This window comes from Penicillium mononematosum, assembly GCF_028829835.1.
Source record: "Penicillium mononematosum strain IBT 11891 chromosome Unknown utg000005l:1.0-9366267.0:1.0-9372171.0, whole genome shotgun sequence".
NCBI lineage: Eukaryota > Fungi > Ascomycota > Eurotiomycetes > Eurotiales > Aspergillaceae > Penicillium > Penicillium mononematosum.
Window position 1 is genome coordinate 1,805,335 of NW_026643275.1, and position 20,516 is coordinate 1,825,850.

Consider the following 20,516-nt stretch of genomic DNA (forward strand, 5'->3'; position numbering starts at 1 on the left):
TGATTTTTTTTTGGCTTGTTGGTTCTCTCTTTATACCTCTCATTCCTCTCATCTTGTTCTCTCGCCCCCAAATAGGAGGCCCATTCTCCACGAGGGAACTATACAGAACCCCCAAGTCCTGCGATGATCCCGCCAAGCGTTTCGTATAGAGCCTGCAGTTCCGCCTGCAGTAGCCTACAAGCCATCGTTAGAGACGGCGTCTACTCAGTTTCCACCAATCCAAGCACATACACTTCCTCATTGTTCAAAACCCAACATGTCCGCTTCTCCTCCCACGCCGCAAGAGCCAGACCAGACACCCGTCTAAGCCTGAACCTAACCCGCCATCCCTCCCGCCGAGCCTTCCACGCAACCCCAACAACCCACTTCGAAAAACCCTCCCCACAAAACTCTCATACCGTGTCGCCGTTTCCTCCTCCGGGAAAGGCCGCCGTTTCCACCCCATCAAAAATGCATATAACTTCGACCCCACCGCAGACGCCCTAGGCGTCTCAACTGACAAGAACTCCGTCAGCCGTCGCCGCAACCGCCCAGACTCCGGCGAAGACGCCTTCTTCGTCTCCCGCATCGGAAACCGCATCTCAGATCACCAAGACACAAACGCCGAAGCTGTCGCCTTCGGCGTCGCAGACGGCGTAGGCGGCTGGACGGAATCCCGCGTCGACCCGGCAGACTTCTCTCACGGTCTATGCAACTACATGGCGCACACCGCGCAGACCTGGCACGAGCCTGCCGAGCGCTTGCGCCCCAAAAACCTCCTACAGGCCGGGTATGACCAGGTCGTGGCGGATCCATCAATCCGCGCAGGTGGGAGTACGGCCTCTGTTGGCGTCGCGCTGCCGGATGGACGGGTCGAGTTGGCCAATTTGGGTGATTCGGGCTCGGTGTTGTTGAGGAGGGCGGCGGTCCACCATTACTCGATTCCGCAGACGCATGGTTTCAACACCCCGTACCAGATTAGCGTGATCCCGCCGCGTATGCGCGCCCAGGCGTCTGTCTTTGGCGGGGCGTTTTTGGAGGATTTCCCCCGTGATGCTTCCGTTACGAATGTGCAGATGCAGCATGGGGATGTGCTCATGGTTGCTACCGATGGCGTTTTTGATAATCTCAATAATCAGGATATTCTCAAGCTTGTCACCAGCCGGATGGTTATGACTGGGGCGTGGACGGCTACGGAGTCTGGCGTTGGGGTCTCGGAGAACCTGCGTGCGCTGGCTGCGCCAGGTGGATTGGCTCATGCTCTTCCTACTCCGCCAGGCTCGCCGCTTTCCAAGGACCCGGCTAATACCGAGTCCGGACCTGAGGATGGGATCACTTTGCAGTCTGTTCTCGCGGCGACAATTGCTGGCGAGGCGAAAATTGCTAGTGTCGACTATCGCCGTGATGGGCCCTTTGCTAAGGAGGCTCAGCGCTACTACCCCGGTGACTATTATCGCGGCGGGAAGGTTGATGATATCTGCGTTGTGGTTGTCATCGCTGTCGATGATGGCGTTCCTGCGGGTGAGGCATGAGGGATTTGGACAGGTAATCTGGACATTTCATCGAACCGGCGTCATACTGTTTTCTTCATTTGTTTTCGAGCATGGTGTATAACTGCATGCATATATATATAGAAGGGGGCGAGGATTTTTTTTGATTTTGCAAAGAGCCAAGCATATAAGCATGTGATGCTTCCCCGTTGATATTTTGACTACTTTCAAATAGAGGGTTCATAATGGAGATAACCCTGATTATTGTATCGATATCGACTTTTAAACAGTCCTACCAGAATACCTCCTACTAGATATTGATTTACTGAACAGCCATCATGGATCCTTGTATTCAAGAGCTCAATACATGCAGTGAAGACCTAGCATCTCCAGTACGTACCCTTGGGGACCTTTCTGTTCATTTCCACGTCATAAAACAACATTCTCTCCGATACCCTGGGCGATATTTCGTGCACAACCGGCTGGACACCGAAGAGACCATTGGCGTACAACCTCTGGGAAAGATCCAGAGCCAGATAACTCCCATGCTCCATGGCCAGGACACAGGTCAATGTGCAGAAGCCGATTTAAAAAAAAAAAAACAAGAACAAGCACATTTTCAATTGATTCAAAAAGCCTTGCTGGTTGGTCCAGCCCCGTATCCCAGTACTGCATTGGCAGGTGACAAAAAAAGAGTTAAAAAAAGGAAACAAACCGGCGGAACCGCATAGATTGAAACAGAGAAGAGAACATGAATGAGGCGCAAATGGATAAGAGTAAGAAAACAGACATCGCAGAGTCGTGATTCTTAGACCACTTAAGCAGCAGCTTCTGCGGTCTTCTCCTCGGTCTTCTCCTCGGTAGGCTCCTCAACTGCCTTCTCCTCAGACTTTTCCTCCTTCTCAGGCTCGGGGGCTTTCTCATCCGCGTCGGGCATTGGAGAATCAACGTCGTTAGTTGACTTGGATTCAGGCTCCTTTTCCTCTTCTGTCTCCAGCTTGGGGGTTTCAACACCATCCTCCTCCTTGGATCCGTTAGCGGCAGGCTTCTCATCCTTGTCCGCCGGGCCGGGAGTGTCCGCGTCCAGGATGTTCTTCCAGCTAGACAAGATGGCCATGGCACGGTGACGGAAGTTGAACTCCTCGTCCCGGGGAATCGAGTTGAGCTTGACAATCATCTTAAGGACCTTGTTGATCTTGGTCGAACGAATGATCGACACCTCCAAGTCGGAATGCTTCTCCAACTTGTCAAAGTAGCTGGCCATGCTAGCCATCTCATCTTCCTTAGGGGGGTTGGTCACGGGAGATGAAACCCTTCTGGAGTTTATGACGGAGGAACAGAACTGTAAGGTATAAGCTGGCCTGGTCGGGCTCGTTGGGGGAGATGGGGGATCGCGTACTCTCTTTCTCCTTCTTCTTTCTCAGCTCCTCTGGGTCAATGGGCTTCTCGGATTCCTTAGCGTCGGCACTGTCTCCTTCGTCGCTGGCAGCGGGAGCTGCCTTGGCCTTCTTGGCAGGTGCTTTCTTGGTCTTGCTGGCGGGAGTCTTCTTTCCAGTATCCTCGGCGGGAGCCTTGGGAGTGGTCAACTTCAGCTTTGTGTTGTTCTTGGGGGTCTTAGCGGGCTATTGATTTTGTGAGATGAGCGAGGTCAACATCACAATGATCCTGTAATACATACCTTTTCCGCTTCAGCATCAGTCTCCACATCCTTCTTGCGCTTCCTAGAAGGAGCCTTGGACTTCTTGGAGTCATCCGCATCCTCCATTTCGACATCGGTCTCAGCGCCCTTGCTCTTGCGCTTACCCTTCTTCGCCTCCTTTGCGGCCTTGGCGGCTGCCTTCTGCGCTTCCTGTGCCTCAAGCTCAGCCTCTTCTTGGTCAATAGCTGCCTGGTGGTCGTTCAGGAGCTTCTTGAAGTACTGAAGGTTGTGGCCCTCAGATGCAACCTTGTAGGCATTGATGAGTGATTTGGTTTTGTTCTTCTCAGAGATATCTTTGCATTCAGCAGGGTCAAGAGGAGTCAGGTTAGTGTTGGGAACCCAGGCGCTATCAAATATTGGTCAGTAGCAAGTTCGCGTCTGGCCTAGAGGCTGCGCGGAGGGTCGACTCACAATTCATTGGTATCGAAGAACATGACGGGGAAGGTACGTTCATGGGCGCGTCTGCCACCGTCGGCATACTCGCCTTTGTAGGATCCATCCTGTTGCATGGCGGTAACGGGACGAGTTTCAAGCAAGCTGGGTGGCAGAATGTCCTCGTCACAGATGATAGCAGGCCAGGGCGCATAACTGCGAAGGCGGGCGAGGTAGGTTTGGCCTGGCTTAGCATCCAGGTGGGTGATGCGACTCTGAGACTTCTTGCGGCTCAGCTTCTGAGCACCGGTAGAGGTGCGGCGATTCTTGGAGGACTTCTTCGCCGAGGCAGGGGTTCCGTTGGCCTCCGCGGGCGCAGCGGCCTCTGCATCGGCAGGTGCAGCTTCAGTGGCTTCGCCATCGGCCTTGGGCTCAGGAACCTCGTCGGAGGAAGCAGGCTTATCAGCCTCAGCTTCAGCGTCCATCTTCTTGTCGGTCGCAGCTTCAGTCTCTGGAAGAAACAGTAGGTTAGTGGTGTCGCACAGAAAATAGGATGTCCCGACCGGGGGGGGGGGGAGTCGAGAAATGGAGGCGCAAAGCGATTGATTGATATCAATCAGTCGATGCTTACCGGCAGGCTTGTCTTCCGACATGGTCGCATCCTCAGACTTCTTCTCGGAGACAGTGGGTTCAGTAGCGCGCTCGGGCTGATCGCCCTCGGGCGCAGTCACAGGGGTTTCGTCAGCCATGATGGCAAGCTGGGATGAGATGAGTTAAAATTCACTAGGCGATTGGGTAGATTGGAGCTGGGAAGAAGTTGGTGGGAGGAGCTTCCAGGGGAGGGTAGGAGATGTGGAGAAGAAAGAGAGTCGCGAAAGGCGCGGGAACTTCAAGACGCGTCTGAGAACGGAAGACCCCAATGACGCCACAACTTTTTCAAGTCAACCACGCAACAGTAAGGTGAACTGGAGAGGTTTATTTGTTTCGCTTTTCAGATTTGAATAGCCTTGGGGATGGTGTTTGAACAATGGAGTGTTGCACAATGTAGGGGTAGAGATATCTCTGAATAGTTACCTCTTCCAAGTCTGTCAACAGACAGTGGGTGCTTCACGACTGGAGCATGTATTCACGATGCGAATACGGAGTATCGACTGTCAACTCGTAAGTGGTATGAAGGGGAGGTGACAGGTGACAGGTGACGCCGGTGGGATGGGGGGATTGCCTATCACAGATCGTGGACAGGCTGATATGTCGACGTAAAGCGCAGGAACCACCGTGAATCTCTGTGTCCACCTCTGATACCCCGGCAGATTGATGGCAGATTGATAGCGTATAACACACAGCAGCTGGAAGAGTCAACAGACGTCTCTCTTTGCCATGTGCCTTCACAATCACCATATATCTGGACAACACGGGCAAGAGCAACGATTGGCGATTGACATGCGAGAGTCAATTTGTCTTCCTCTACAGAATATCTTCTGATCTCACATTCATTCACAGGTTGATGGTATATGATAGCACCTGTGAAGTGCCAAGAGACGTCTTGTATAGATATTCGGGGCATGGACACGTGCCGAAGAGCCTATTCCTTCAAATTAGACTCTTTTCAAGCAGATTGATCGATTCAAACCAGCCTGGCCACAATTCCAAGATTAAAGTGACGTGTTCCTTTTGTAGCAACACCAACAGTCTGGTCCAGAGCTTGTGTAGTCGTGTTGAGTACCGATGCAATCACGGTCTTCGCAAGTATCTCTTCGCAAGCAGTCGCAATTCGCTAAAGCGATAGAGGTACATAGATGGAAAGATAGGCCACCGTTGATGAGTATGTCATGCTTTTTGAAAAATGATGTGTAATATCAGCTAACTGTGAGCAGATCGTGGTCATCCAGGGTCATCCTTGGAGCTTGCGATTCTGTACCTCGATGTGATCCTCACGTTATTAACTCGCGGTGTGTCCGTATTAGTGAACATGTAATACTTGAACGAACACAGTATTATAAGTATGTATTGAATGGGCTGTTGATTTGAACGGGAGGCGAATACGAGGGAATGAAATAAATCCAAGTTGATTTCTTGTTCCTAAACACATCTAAATTTCTGTGCCTGTAAAGTGCACCCCAGATATGATGCGATTTCATGCCCTTTCTTGAGATGCTTTTTTCCAGGTATTTATATTCCGGATCAGAAAGAGATATATGAAGTTTGCGTTGTAATGCTCTGCCTTTGTATGTACGGGTATAGTTATGCTATATACAAAGGAAAGGTATTTGAATCATCTTCAAATGCTCTTCTTTCAGAGTCTTCCAGCAATCAAAGAATCTTGTATAAACATGTTGATCGGTGACTACTTAGGTAGAGTGGAACGCTGGTCAATCCCACAGAGAGAACTGGGTAACAATAAGTAGGAGATCCATATACAGAGATTATAAACCAAACCGACTGGTCTGATGAGGTTTCATACAGGGTATCAAGTTCTAAAACAAAGACGCTGAATCCAAAGCCAAACCAACTATGAAATGCCATACCCTGAGTGAACTCAGATGCAAGCATGTTCTGAAGCACTTTCACTGGGGAGATCCTCTTCAGGGACGAGAAGTGACGGTTCCGGCTTATGAATCCGGACAAGGCAAAGGAAGTAGTCTTCCAGTGGCAACAGATTGAGTAGTATGCCATTGAAATACCACCCCAAGGCACATACAAGAGCTCCCGCGACAGCATCCAGAATAAAATGGTTGGCTGTGGCAACAATGGCCACAAGGATGGTAAATGGATATAGGAAGCCGAGTATGACGCAAACAAGGCGGCGCCATGATGGGATGTTTAGTCTCAGGGCACGGGTCAGCCGAGTACGAGTTGTGCGCCGATGATGCTGTGGCAAAGGGATTGTTATCAGTGTGAGGCCAATCATCAGAGAGTAGCCAAAATGCAAGGAAGGCATTGCCGCTGGTGAGAGTTAGTCAAAGATTTATGGTGAGGGTTCGCGTCAGACAACACTTGCCATATTGATTACAGAAGCGGTTTTCTGTCCAAACACTGCCCGATCCATTGACACCATGCACCGTGTCCACGAACCCATAACTGCGGGCTAGATCCGCCTCTTCACCCGTCGGGGCCGTGTCACTCAGTAACCGAGGTGGCATGCAAGGCCAAAGAGTGAAAACCACAAAAGCGAGCAGATTGCACACGGCCAAAGTCCGCCGGCGCGCCTGGTATAGAAGAGGGCCTGCAGGCGACCCGCTTACAGCACCCTTGGGCTTTCCGGGCTGAGCCTCATCGATCCGATTCCGCACGGTAGTGTAGTAATAAAGCCAGACGAGAAATGCGATTGTCCCGGGAATGTGTATGAAGGAGTATATCCAATTGATCCAAGGCATGACAAGGGGTTGGCGAAGGAAGTGTCTTTGAATCAAGATCTCCCAGAACATCCCTAGCTTCTCCTCTATCACGATTAGTTGCAACGCGTGTCTCCTCGCGACATCGACGGTATCATCCTTGAGAGTCACGGCGGTAAAGGCTCGACCGAGCTGGTACGTCTGCACACATTGTGAGCTATCAGTTTGACTAAGACAATAATGAAGCAGGAAATCACCCTACCCAGTAAACCAAAGCCCAATACCAACATTCCACCAAGAAAGGAAACTTGCGGAGCAACCCGACTGAGCAAGCGGTCTTGGAACACAATAGTATTCGGCGATGACACCTCCAAATTCAACCCCAGGAGTCCAACTTGTCGCTTGTGCCATCCATCTTCCGGGGCTTGTGGGGAGTGGAACCGAGAGCCCAGCAGGCCATCCTTGGTTGATTGACTTGAGTATCCCGATTCCAAAGAATCAAATGAAGCGGCTCGTCCAAGGTCATTCGAGTTCCGTCGGCTGTAGCGCCGAGTCGAGGATGATCCGACAGAGCGATTTATCCAGGTGCCTCCAAACAAGAGAACAATAACCACCAGAGGCTCTATAACCGTTCCAACTCCCATGATGGGTATCAAAGGAACCAGTACCTAGATAGTACAAAGGAAAAGGGAAGAAAAAAGTAGCAATAGATATGCAAGTACTTTAAGAATGGGATTTGAAAATGGAGATACCAGAGAAGGGGGATCAAAGGTCATCTGGTTGTTTTTAAAACAGAAAATATTGTCCAAGGCAGGTGCCCAAGAGGGGACAGCGAATCAACTATCAACTGCATATTCTTTTTCTTTTTCTTTTTCTTTTTTACTTTTGGGGGATCCTCGGTATATCGAACAAATATATTGTATGTCATGAGTTTCCATAAGGCTGTCTTGGCGAGCAATGGCTGGATACAGCCATACACCGTAATTTGAGATCCTTGATCTTGATTGGATATACAGGTAGATCACCAGATATATGGATATGTATCATAAAAATTATACATATATCATAAAATTATATATAGAAACACACATGTGGCCTCCTGTCGTATTCGGAAATCATCGAAGCCAAGACATAAATTTTGATGCCTAGTACGGAGTATATAGTGCATAACTAGTACACAACTAGTACATAATCGTGCCAAGCCCACCAACACACGGAGTACGGAACACACGGAATACGGAAGTACGGAAGTACGGAGTACCCGGTCTCAGATCCCTTCTTTTCGCCAAGATTTGCAAATTAAGTATCTTTTATATAGCAACTACATACAAAAGGTACTTAACCATAACTATAAACATAACTCAAGTCTTATACTAGATAAAGGAAAAATAAAAAAGGCGAAGCTTAATATGAGTCTATTTAAATCAATCTACTACTAAAATCAATTCTAACTACATTATCCGTATGTAGAAGTTGGGTAGCGCACTTTTAAAAAATTCACGTATAAATATCACATAAAGAGATAGTACGTACTCTTATATTATATACTAGTAATTTTTGACTATAGTAAAATAGCATGTAATCAGGGCACCGTTTATACCATACATGGATATATCTTATTATATCCCTAACCCTTTTAAACGGTTGAGAAAATTGATGTTATATTTATGTTATATTTAAGTACCTTTTATATGGCAACCCCATACAAAAGGTACCTAATCTTGCAAATCTGGGATCCGGCAGTGCACACCAACACCGGATAGTGTGTTGGTGGGCTTGGCATGATTAGTACTCCGTGGATCCTCTTAGAGCACCTCTCTACATGTATGTACACATGTAGAAATGTATGTAGGATGTACAGAGTATGGATATATCTCCTGATCAAAACTCCTAATAGCTGGCACTAGTTGATATATATTTAATATACCATAGTACTATATAGTTACTATGTAGTATGCAGTATCCATTATGCATACATATTTCTTTTCAATCTGTTATAATTCCAAATATAATAGTACAATGATATTATACATGTACATATGTTGTGTAGTATTTCTTAAGTGATGTAATATTCTTCCTACCTAGGTAATATGGAGATTCAGGGAATCCGATGAAGTATGTTTGACGTCAATCCCTTCCCCTCTACATTTAATTTGAGATATGAAATTTCCATTCCTGGCTTCATCTGGCTTCATCTCACCTGGTACAGCAACACCTCAATATGCCATTCGTTAATCCACTTACAATCGGACGTGCAATGAGCCGCCCGTCAGTGGCCACTGCTTTGTCGACATCCAGACACTTTTCTACCACCCCGAACGCTTATCAAGGAATCACTCTTCTGCAAGACAAGAAAAATGGATTTGGCTTCGCGCGGTCAAACCCCAGACCTGCCAAACCCAGAACGAAGGGAGTCACTGAGATCCGTGGCCCATACTACTCCGTAGGTGCACACATACTTCTCATCGTTTCTCCCACGGAGCTAACCTACACCAGGTCATGGGCAAAAGATATCTAGCAGATGTCCTAGAAACGTAATATCCCGAAATGTCCCAACCATTCAACCAAAATGGCATCTGACAACAGCTGATAGGATGGGCGACCATGTAGATGGTCTCAAATTTGCCGGAGGTGAGTCCCCACAGGACTTTGGTTCTCGCCAGAAACGACAGCGCTGAGACAAAGCCAGGCGCTTTTTCTCTATTTCATGAGAAACAACTGCGGGAATTGGTTGACCTTGCCCATGAGCATGGCGTGTACATCTCAACGGTAAGACTGTCCTGCACCAGCAAATTAGCGCATTTGGGAGCATACTCTTGACATCAGGTTCCGTGTTTCAGGGTGGATGGGCTGAACATCTCCTCACACACCCCGATCCGGGTACAGTGTTTGACCGCTACTTGAAAAAATGCAAGGACCTCGGGTACGTGCATCCCTAGCTCGAGGCCCCGGAGCCTAGAACATAAGATCTGACTACTCAACATAGACTCGACGTCATTGAACTGTCTTCTGGTTTTCTGTCCATCCCAGAGGATGACTGGCTCCGTCTGATTGATAAAGTCCACTCATACAAGCTGGAACCAAAGCCTGAATTGGGGATTCAATTCGGAGCCGGCGGAGACACACCCGCCTCAGGACTTGAAGCCATTGGGACCTCCGACCCTGGCAAATTGGTGAACTTGGGTCGGAGATTCCTCGACGCCGGTGTGAAGCGGTTGATGATCGAGTCAGAAGGTATCACCGAAAACGTCACATCCTGGCGGACTGATGTGGTGTCGAGGATCATGAAGGAGCTTCCTCCTGAGCGTGTCATGTTTGAAGCTGCAGATCCCAAGGTCTTCAGTTGGTACGTTCGCGAGTTCGGTATTGATGTCAACCTGTTTGTGGATCACAGCCAGATTGTGCAGTTAGAATGCCTGCGGCGTGGCATCTGGGGCACTGCCGATACCTGGGGCAAGATAGTGTCGTTCCGGCCCTGATCTTCTCGAGGATTCGAAACTTGAAGCACATGTATTCTTGTCATATCAATATCTCAATGCGATATCCTTTTGAATTCAAGTTCATCTATGTACAGCCCGGGACCTGGGCAGGTCCACGGGTGGCGCCCCGCCGGGCGGGCGAGTCTGCTTAGTCACATAGTGGAGTCCGGGGAAAGCAGATGCCCGCACTCAAACGATCTTTAGCATTTTATATTAGACCTCAGCAATGACTTAAATCAATCCTCTTCCGGCTCAATCGGTTCGAATATCTCACGCCTCTTATGGATACCTCCAAAACTCCGGACGAGTGAACTGACCTATTCACCAACGCGAGCGCGGTGATCGGTATGCCTCGGGCCAGCACTACCCCGGGAGCACGGCTCCGATGTCGACGAGCCTGCGACAGCTGTAAACGGCGAAAACAGAAATGCAACGGTGAACAACCCTGTACAATCTGTGTTCAGAGACGCAAGGAGTCGGAATGCCATTTCTCGGATCGGCCCGCACGCCTGCTCAAGCCAGACGCCAAAGACTCGACAATGTTGCTCAGCGAGCGCATGGCAGCATCTCCGCAGCGCGAAACTGCAATGGATCGCCTTTTGAACTCTCTCGAAGACCAAGGGATGAATATGGAACGCCAGGAGAAGGACGAGAAGGAAGGGACAGCTCCCGTCCCAAAAGTGGCGCGGCTTCTGCGCGACGGTCAGGGAAAGTTTATGTATATTGGTGATTCGGCGAGTTTGTCGTTTTTACAGAGTCTGCGCCGTGTTGTTACGTCTTCCATTGGCCGATGTGAGTTTACCGAGGACAACTCACGGCACTCAATGCTCGAGGCCTTTCAGAGCAACCCAAGCGCTCAGCCCCGAGCTCTGGTTACGCCACCAAGCAACGATGAAGCCCAACGACTAGCTCGTCAGTTTGTGCTTGCAACAAACCCGCTCCTTGACTTATTTGATTTGGAAGAGTTCCATCCACGGCTAGCTAATTGGGTTGCAAATCCATCGGGTGACGAAGATACCGTTAGCTCTATCTTTTATCTTGTCATTGCTATTGGCGCTCAGGTTTCCGATATTGATCAGACAGTAGCTGAACAATATTTTGGTAGCGGTCGTCAATTGGCGTTCTCAGCCTTCCAGGAAACCCCAAGCATATCCACCATTCAATCATACATTTTAGTTTCCATGTATATGCTCGGCGCATGCAGGCGCAATGGTGCATTTATGAATCTGGGCATTGCTCTGCGTGCTGCCTATGCGGTAGGAATCCACCGCAAGGATGCAAACGCGCTCTTTTGCGGACGTGAACGCCGAGCGAGGGAGCGAGTTTGGAAGAGTCTTCGGATGATGGATTTATTCCTCAGCGCCTCCCTGGGACGCCCTCCCGCAACTTCAGACTACGACTATGACATACGTGAAGATGCGCTTGTATCAGGAGAGTCACAACACCATTTGACAGCAGGTCAACAGCTTTCTGCTGCGGTGATTTCGCTTTGTCGAATATTCGAACGGATTCTGACCGATGTGTACATGAAGCAAGTCATATCGATCAATGTTGCAGAGGCGATCTCGAACCAGCACAGGGCTTGGGTTCGCACTCTTCCAACGATCCTGAAAACGCAGTCTGAGCGGCTCGAAAACAAAGCCATGGAAAACAGTCTAGCCGCAGCTCATGTATTCGGGTCATATTATTGGTCGATTATCCTGTTGACCCGGCCATTCCTCATATACCGTGTTGCCCAGTATGTCAAGGGCAAACTCGATTCATCCTCCGAAACTCGAAACGGTAGCTCCCGGATATCCTTGTTTGCCGATGCATGTGTCTATTCTGCACTCCGAGGTCTAGACGTGGTCGATGATCTTAGCCATTACACCTCCCTTCCACGTCGACTACCCTTCTTGATCAACTCCGTTTTTAACTCTGTGATTGTTCTCGGCGCTGCATTCTTCGCCGACTACGATAATCTCCTCCCCTTGGAAGAAGGAATGAATAAAGCTGAACGGTTCCTAAGGCTATTTGTCCCGCACGATCCACACGCATGCCGTTTCTTCCAGATTACCAAATACCTCCGCGCTGCTGTAGCCGAATACGTTTCCCGGCGGAATCGAGAATGGATGAATAGACGCAGCAAACAGGTTGACCAGCTCTTCGGCCAAGTGGGCGGTGATGAGGATCGCAACTCCCCGGCCCGGGAGCTCCACCTTTCACTGGCCCAAGTGATATGCACTCATCTGCATCTGCAACTGCGCTCTCCCCTACCTCCCCAGAAAAGGTCGCCGGTGGAACTCCATCCTCCTATGTTCCCTCCCAACCAGCTCCTCAACCTCAATTTTCAACCGACAACGATGTTTGGGAAGCCCTGTGCAATGGCTCAGATCCCACAGCAGCTTTGTCCTACGATGCAGCCATTTCTGCGTTAACTACCTCGGGCATCCCAGTGGGTTGCTCTCCTGGTGGGACTATTCCTGCTGGCGCGCCCCCGGTGTCCGGCCCGTCTCCGCTTTCTGACGTGATGTTCCCGGATAACGGTCTGCTGTATATGGCTGAAGATCTTCCAGTCTTTGGCATCTGGGGTGATGAGCCGTGATTATCCAGTGCTTCTTGGGAAACGGATTGTGTTTTAAAAGCTAAAGACGTGATGGAAAGCGGGTGTACTGGCTCACATCTGGTGTTTTGTTATTTCTAGGGATGTTTATCTTGTGAAGATTCCCCTCGTGCTTTAACCGTATAATTGGACATGTTGATATATATATACCCCAAAGGGCGAATGCATCCATTTTCTACGGGAATCTGTACAGAACAGAATGTATTAACCAAATAGGGGAAAGCGGTGCGCTGTCGGGTTTGTCTCCTCTGGCTGTGCTCAACTCCGGAGATATCAATATACTACACAACTGCTTGGCTGTGTTTTTACTCGGATTGTAATAAAACGAACCCCTTCTGAGTTGGGTCACTGATGCTTCCATGGATCTTGCATCTGATGTCTACACCACGCATCCATTATCTGAGGCTGAGAGGTAAGAGGAAATTCTCGATATGCCCCCATGTTCACAATACAGGAAAGAGTCCGATATGGGTAGTGGTACTTAGAAATGTTTACTTCATGAAGTAAGTAGATCAGGCTAACTGCTAACAACTCCATGGATTATGTATGAGCTGGTAACAAGGAAGAGAACAAAAGCAAATAAAGTAACATCCAAACGACAAAAGAAAGGGGAGAAAGAGAGGGCATCCACACAATAAGCATCCACCATAGACAGATTTATATGACAATAAACTAGAGACAATGGAAAATGCAGGATATGAGAGGCATAATAAGATCTGTCACAGAGCAGGAATATGGATAGCTCGCTAAGTGCAGAGGTTTTTGCAAGGGGAAAAGAGGAAGAGGATTCGTGGCATGAGCTTCAATACGCGCTGCGTCAAAACGGGGACCAGGGTCATGATATGTACACGTGTCGATTCCAAGGGTACTGGTGCGAAACGACAAGCTGCGATATGTGAAAAGAACATCCCAACCCTCAGAATGAGCAAAAACTTCATGGCAACATAGGGAGGCAGGGAAACCGGGATTATATACGCCAGTCCAGTATGGGCGCAGAAGTAGATTAGAAGCCGAACGGATTAGTGGGGGCTGTTGATTCGGTTAGTTCCTGGTACTTCAATCACCTGTGATGGCAAGAGAACACTTACTGGCTTGGGAAAGATTGGCTCTGAGACCAGTTGGCTGTGGCTCAAGCTTCTTGGGACCATCTGGCTTGACACCAAATCTGACGGAGGGAGGCGGTCCGGTCTTCTGTGGTGATAGAGGAGTGGCTGTTGGTTGCTGTGGAATTGGCGGCACAGGGGGCGGGGATGTGTAGGACTGGTTGCCGTAGCCATTGGCACCAGTGGGTTGTGGTTGCAGTGGAGGAGGAAGAACAGAGTTGATACCAGTCTGCATTGGTTGTTGGAATTGTCCGTATCCACCAAAGCCTGTGGGCTGCGGCCCAAGTCCCTGGAACCCAGTTTGTTGAGGGGCCATCTGGCCACCAAACGGCTGCTGCTGTTGCTGCTGCTGGATACCGAATTGTGACTGGGGAGTAAACGCTGTTGGCTGCGGCATTAAACCATTCTGGTATTGGTTTTGACCCATAAATCCGGTCGCTTGCGGCTGCATCGCAGGTTGGTAACGCTGCTGGTTTATTTCGCTCAGACTCTGGCCAGGAGGAGCAACAGGAGGACCCGCCTGGGGAATGCCCGTCAGTTGAGCTTGCAACGGAGGAGGACCAAAGGAGTTTTGCTGTTGCGAGAAATTCTGAGGCGCGGACAGTGGGCGCTGTGGAGGCGGAGGTGGAGGCAGAAGTGAATTTTGTCCAATTGCCTGAGGGGCCTGAGGGCGTTGCCTGGCCTGTGCTTGGAACCCAGTCTGCTGAGGGCTGAAACCTTGTTGATGCTGTCCTATTTGTGCTACTTGCGCAAACAAACTGGGAGTGGCACCTGTTTGCTGAGGCTGTTGTACAGCTGGTGATTGCACAGCAGTGGCCTGCGGCTGTAGGGCAGGCATAGGCGGGGCAGGTTGACTAGTAGGCTGAGTAGTAGGCTGAGCCGGGGTCGGCTGCAAAGGAGTTTGGAGCAAAGTCAGATCCGCCATTGCCCCTGTTGGCTGAGGAACCTGAGCTGCCGCGGGTGGAGGAGTTGGGGTGGCTGCGGATGGCCTAGCAGGCTGTTTCGGTTGTTTCACCTCCCAAGCATCATCTTCAAACCCGGCTGCAGCAGGCTTTTCAGCTGCCGCAGGGGGTTGTGGGCTCGCCGAGCTATCTGGTGACTTAGGTTCGTCTCCCTGCCCGAACGCTTTGGGATCAACCTCTCCAGCTTGAACGTTCGGTGTAGGTCTGCCCCTACGAGTGTTGTTGCGCAGCACACCACCAGGCCCGGAAAACAGACCGCCTTGCCCTCCGTCCTCACCATTGCCAATGACTTCCTCACCGCCGAAACTGACGTTTCGAGCCTTGGACTTGTCCGGGTACGGCCATATTTGGCATCCAAAACCTTCATCACTCGCAAGGTATCACCCTGGTTTAGACCCAAAGTCTGGAGGATGTCAGATGTAATGTCAGGAAGCACAGATTCGTCCATAGAATCCTTGATAAATGACTGTGCATATCGTTCACAGCGATGTGGCCCAACGCCAGCCTTAAGGAAGAAGTCAAACCAATCGTAGTCGGAACGTTGTACAGAAGCCCCGGACTTGGAAGCCCCGGATTTGGGATCCTTGTTAATGCCAACCCGAGGTCGGATACTTGAAAGAGGTTTGTCCTCATCCAACGAGACGCCGGCGATCTTTTCGACATGCTCGAGATCTTCGACAGACATCTTCGAGACAGGGACGGCAATTTTGATACCGTTGACCTTGTGGAGCTGGATTTTACCATCCTGGAGACCTATGAACTGGGCTTCGACTGTAAAGTCCTTGGTCCGGTCCGTCCACTTTCGCACTTTAGTCGGATCAGGCTTCGACTTGATTTTGCTGTCTCTCTTGCTGTGACGGTCAGATGAATCCATCGAGTCCGTCCGTGACTTGCTCATTGCAAGTTTGGACAGCCTCATCTCCTCCATCCGGTTCTTTTCCACAGTCGACAGGCCTGGTTCGCTAGGCATTGGCGGCGCCTTCGGTACCAATCCTGTGATTTCAACGTAGCTACTGGGGACAACACCTTCCTTGTTGTTCTTCAAGCGCCGCACCATCCACCACTCTTCAGACTTGGTATCATCAAGGACAATGACCTCGTCCCCCACAGCTACTGTAACTTCATCATCACCTTGCGCCATGAAGTCATACAGGATCTGTCCCTTCTTTTGACCGCCACCTTCCCCTGCCTCAATGACCTCACGCAATCCTTCTGCCCGGTAGGCACCGGCGATCTCGCCGAGTGCCGCTGCAATCTCATGGGCTGTGTCTTTGGCACCTGCGTGGAAATCGATGCTCTTGCTAGGCCGGACAAGATCAACAAAGACATGTTTTCCTTCAATCGAGTAATGAGTGAGCTTCTCCGCGCTCCATTCTTTCTGCCGATCATCACCTTCAGGAGAAATGAAGATGATTCCAGTCGCCAGGTTGATTCCCAATGTAGTTGGCATCTTCTTTCTCTTGCCCATAACTTCAACCATCTCATTGATGTTGTAGATATGATAGCCAGAAGGTGACCGAGGCGTCATCTCACCTGCTCGGTTGTAAGGGGGAGATTCTTTGACATGTGTCCCATCACGACCCATAGCAGGCGCCGCCTGCCGAGGACGGGGTGGTGGGGTTGGGTCAGGCGAGTAATGTTCTATAGGCGGAGAGACAGGTTCCGAAGGTGGTCGACGAGGCAGGCTGGGCGGCGGAGACTCCTCACGGTCTTCTGCTTGATCGTACGATGGCCGAACCGGAAGACTGGGTGGAGGGGGCTCATCTCTAGTCGTCTCGGTAGGTGCTTCCGCAGGGGCATGCTGCTTGTGGATGATACTGGCAATCGCAGCAGCAGCGGGATTGTGAGACATCTCAACTGGAGAGCCGGCGGGCGATGTCTCGGATTCTTCCGGGGCAGTCTGCGTCGGCCGCTGCGGAAGCGTCGGCGCGGCAGGCTCGGCTTGAACAGAAGGTAGAGGAGGGGCAGTCGTTGCAGAGGAGGCATCCTCGATGATTTCGATGTAATTCGACGGCGCAAATCCATACTCCGAGTTGGTTCCAACCAACGTCCAATCTGGATCCGAGGTGTCGAACACCATCAGCTCGGCATCTTCTGAGAAAGAAACCTCCTCGTCAGTCTGTCGCGTGTAGTCGAAGAGGGCTGTAGCTCTGTGCGATGGTTGCGCCTTATTTCATCTAGTATCAGCAATTGTTCATGCAGCGAGGCTCGCGCCGGTGCATTCCATCTGCGGAGACTCACCTCTTCGACATAGTTATTGGGGACTAGGCCTTCAGGTTCGTCCTCATCTTCCCGCCCAGCCTTCTTTTTCGCCCTCCACCAGTCATCATCCGTATTCTTTTCCAAGATGTAGAGGAGGTCGCCCTCGCGAATATCGAGTTCACCCTCTCCCTGTGGCTGGTAGTCGTACACGGCCGAGTAGACACCGATGAAACCCATATTGGAAACAACTGGTCCCACGGCACCGATCAATTATTATGACGGTTTGCTGCAAATGGCAGCCTGTCAACGTGCCAGCTCTAGATTTCGCAGTGATGTAGTTGGGGGGGAGACGGTAATTGGGGACGCTGGCCGATGCTCAGCCTTGGCGCTTCTTTAGTGCGCGGAGCAGGTGTAAATCGGAATGCGGATGAGATGTCGAATGCAGAGGTAGATAAAAGGTCTAGGCGCAAGGGAATGAGAGGGGAAAGAGAAGGGAAGGGCTGAGAAGGGAAATAGGTTGGATTAGGGAGAGGCGGGAAAGTGGGCCAAGGCGATAGGGAGTTTACAGTCACGTTGCCTTAATGCTCTGTGGTTTTTTTGACATTCTCTCCAACTGAATTCTTTGGCCTTTTTGTTGCCTCTTTTTGCCTTCTTTTCTTTCTTGCCATTACTCGTATTTTAGTTATTTCGATTCTCCGGCAAATTATGTACTTTTCAATCCAGAGCGCACTCAGCTCTCCTCAAGGGCAGACGTCTACGGGCAAGAGTATATCGTTTTTGATTCTAGCTTGATTGGCATATTAGCCCTAGAGGTGTGTGAGATTGTAGCTAAATTGACTGTATCTGACCTTAAAATGTTTAACTACACTAAAGCCGTCTATAATTAGGATAGGACGCGTATAGATATCCACCAAGTGTACTATACACCAACTTTAGAATGAGTATGTAGTCTTTTATAGTAAAACCAACGTACAAGGTATGTGGGCTACTAACGCGTTACTAGCTGCCAATGGGGAAAAACTCGATATCATTCATATCAGGCTTGAAAATTAAGAAAATATCAAAATGTACAGGATCTAGTATACACTATCATAGTTCATCTTTAAAGGTCTCCTCGCTACCCTCGCTCTTCTCGGGCTTGTTTGACTGCTTTTTCTTTTCGGTCGACTCTGTTTCCTGCTTCTTTGGCTTTTGGCCAGACCTTTCAGACACCTTGTTTTCGTGTAGTTTCTCTGACGGCTTGTCGTTCCAAGTGTCTTCCTCGTCTTCTTCAAGGACGCCTTGGAACTTGATCATCCCGTTGCTTTCCACGACTTCCAGAGTCCAGTCCTTGCCTTCTGCTTGTTCTTCCAGTAGATTCTTCATCTCTTCCAGTTTCTCCGGGTCGATATCGTACTTTTTCAGGACCTGCTTTGACATTTTCCGGACCTCGCCATTCTCGCGTTTCGCAACCACCTCCACTCGCTCCTCGCCCGCGGATGCCACACGTCCTTTTTCGATTACCTTGCCTTCCATACCAACAAGTTTACGGCCTCCAACTTCAATTCCTCCAATAACCGGAAGGTCGGATTGGGCGATATCAGCATCCGCATCTGTACCAGCATCGGCCAGTTGGCTGGTCATGTACCATTCTTTAATAGCTTCCCACTCGGTGACTTCATCAGGCATCAGGATTTCACGGCACTCGATAGTGTGTATCTCATCCTGCCGTGGTGGCAGGAAAGCAACGTCGTCACATAGACGAGGGGTATAAATGACCATTAGGTAAGAGCACGTAGTGAGTTCCTTGATCCAGCCGATGTGATCTGTCGATTGTGGGTGGCAATGGAACTGCACTTCAACCTTGCGCTCCCGTCCTGTCAGATCACACTTGGTCCCGCCACGCAGGTGCTGGACCAAGTAGCGGGAGCCACCCTTTGTGTGAAGCTCTGCCACATCTGTTTTGGCAGATTGTTTCTCTTCCTCGCCTTTGTCGCCGATAAATCTTCCCAAGACGAAGGAATGTGTCTGGGGGTCTTCAATTGGCGGGTAGTTGGGGATACCACGGCCAGCGGGGAGCGCATGGAACTGCTTGATCTGCTTCTGATAACAGAAGGAGTAGGACCACCAGCCAGAGAAATAGTACATGCATTTTCCTTCCATTTCACGTAGGAGTTCCAGACCACGGTCTGTTGCCCGAGCTAGTTCCTTCTGCTCCTCAACCTTACTATTCTCCTTGTTCGTTGTATTATGCTCGTCGTTCGTTACACGTGGGATCTGGCAGAGGAGTCGCCGGTTCTCGAGTATCATTTCTTCGTAGGTGAATGAAGATAGATTCACATCCTCGGGCTGGTCGGTGGAGTCTGCTTTGGCCTTGCCCATGTAGACTTGGGGATTGTTCTGATCATTGGCGCTGGGGCTGGCCTGGGACCGGAGCAATGCTTCAGCGTGGGAATCAAGGACATACTCCTCGGGGAATGTCACTTGGTACTTTGATAAATATCCAACGTTAGATTTGCCTCAAATCGGTGTAAGGTATATCCAACGTACCTGGGGATAAGCCAGAATATCGTCATTAATGTTGAACGGCTTTTTATTTGCCCACGCACTGGACACAGCACAGACCAGCACCAGCCACGGCGACAGCTTTGCTGAGTGACCCATCTCTTTGAACAGATCAGATTATAACACAGTTGAGTCTAGGTGTTGTGGAGTCAGGTATCCTGAAGCTTCCCCGCGGAAGGCGCTTGTCGCAAGAAGCTTCAGTTCAGCAATGGTAAGGGTATGTCATGTAAATCAATCGCACATGGGTATCAGTGTATGTATATCAAGATAGAAGCATACAAGCCCAAGGCTGGAATGAATGAAATGCCTACACAGTAGGTAGTCCTCGCATGCCAGGTTTGGCAGTGGAGAGCGGCAGCTGCTCCGTGGCCTTATCTGATAACGCCTAATGCACTCACTGTGTACTACGGAGCACGGAGTACCTTGTCCGGATGTCCCGATGGGAACACATGGAAGCAGATACATATAATGGTCCTTTTTTATATGGATATGCAGTACCTAGGTAGTTAGAGAATTGTAATTAATTATGTAACATGAGTATATCCATCTTATACTCGCAGAATTACTTGTAGCTTATAGATCCCAAATTTCCCGGTCACCTGATTTGAAATGCTTAACTCAGCATTAGTACCTCATTTATCAGGTATCAACACTAATCATATATGGTTAGCTCCTTTGATTAGTGGCTGCTGACGGGGATGTTGGTAATAAAGCCGAGCCACTTCATTGGTCGAACTGGGGCTGACTGATGT

General features: G+C 49.8%; 7 protein-coding genes across 7 annotated transcripts; 3 read left to right on the forward strand and 4 right to left on the reverse strand.

Annotated features, from left to right (window-relative positions):
- Positions 1–123: 123 nt before the first annotated feature.
- ppmA (type 2C protein phosphatase PTC7) lies at positions 124–1,511 on the forward strand (the record flags this gene model as incomplete). The annotated part of the gene is made up of 2 exons (XM_057295550.1): positions 124–143; positions 209–1,511. The coding sequence occupies 2 exons, from the start codon at positions 124–126 to the stop codon at positions 1,509–1,511; spliced, it is 1,323 nt and encodes a 440-aa protein (XP_057143432.1).
- A 775-nt stretch (positions 1,512–2,286) lies between these two features.
- On the reverse strand, positions 2,287–4,289 carry N7519_008777 (uncharacterized protein; the record flags this gene model as incomplete). Its single annotated transcript, XM_057295551.1, has 5 exons — positions 2,287–2,751; positions 2,813–3,091; positions 3,148–3,514; positions 3,580–4,051; positions 4,172–4,289. The coding sequence occupies 5 exons, from the start codon at positions 4,287–4,289 to the stop codon at positions 2,287–2,289; spliced, it is 1,701 nt and encodes a 566-aa protein (XP_057143433.1).
- Positions 4,290–6,076: 1,787 nt separating this feature from the next.
- On the reverse strand, positions 6,077–7,516 carry N7519_008778 (phosphatase PAP2 family protein; the record flags this gene model as incomplete). The annotated part of the gene is made up of 3 exons (XM_057295552.1): positions 6,077–6,483; positions 6,551–7,073; positions 7,130–7,516. 3 exons carry the CDS (start codon positions 7,514–7,516, stop codon positions 6,077–6,079), a joined length of 1,317 nt encoding a protein of 438 aa, XP_057143434.1.
- Positions 7,517–9,093: 1,577 nt separating this feature from the next.
- On the forward strand, positions 9,094–10,351 carry N7519_008779 (phosphosulfolactate synthase; the record flags this gene model as incomplete). Its single annotated transcript, XM_057295553.1, has 6 exons — positions 9,094–9,315; positions 9,369–9,406; positions 9,466–9,503; positions 9,562–9,641; positions 9,713–9,795; positions 9,859–10,351. 6 exons carry the CDS (start codon positions 9,094–9,096, stop codon positions 10,349–10,351), a joined length of 954 nt encoding a protein of 317 aa, XP_057143435.1.
- Positions 10,352–10,698: 347 nt separating this feature from the next.
- Positions 10,699–12,935, forward strand: N7519_008780 (putative C6 transcription factor; the record flags this gene model as incomplete). Its single annotated transcript, XM_057295554.1, has 2 exons — positions 10,699–12,564; positions 12,621–12,935. The coding sequence occupies 2 exons, from the start codon at positions 10,699–10,701 to the stop codon at positions 12,933–12,935; spliced, it is 2,181 nt and encodes a 726-aa protein (XP_057143436.1).
- A 1,021-nt stretch (positions 12,936–13,956) lies between these two features.
- N7519_008781 (cytoskeletal protein-binding protein SLA1) lies at positions 13,957–17,457 on the reverse strand (the record flags this gene model as incomplete). Its single annotated transcript, XM_057295555.1, has 4 exons — positions 13,957–13,982; positions 14,042–15,338; positions 15,389–17,185; positions 17,260–17,457. 4 exons carry the CDS (start codon positions 17,455–17,457, stop codon positions 13,957–13,959), a joined length of 3,318 nt encoding a protein of 1,105 aa, XP_057143437.1.
- An 852-nt stretch (positions 17,458–18,309) lies between these two features.
- On the reverse strand, positions 18,310–19,863 carry N7519_008782 (PRKCSH domain-containing protein; the record flags this gene model as incomplete). The annotated part of the gene is made up of 2 exons (XM_057295556.1): positions 18,310–19,689; positions 19,750–19,863. The coding sequence occupies 2 exons, from the start codon at positions 19,861–19,863 to the stop codon at positions 18,310–18,312; spliced, it is 1,494 nt and encodes a 497-aa protein (XP_057143438.1).
- Positions 19,864–20,516: the final 653 nt, after the last annotated feature.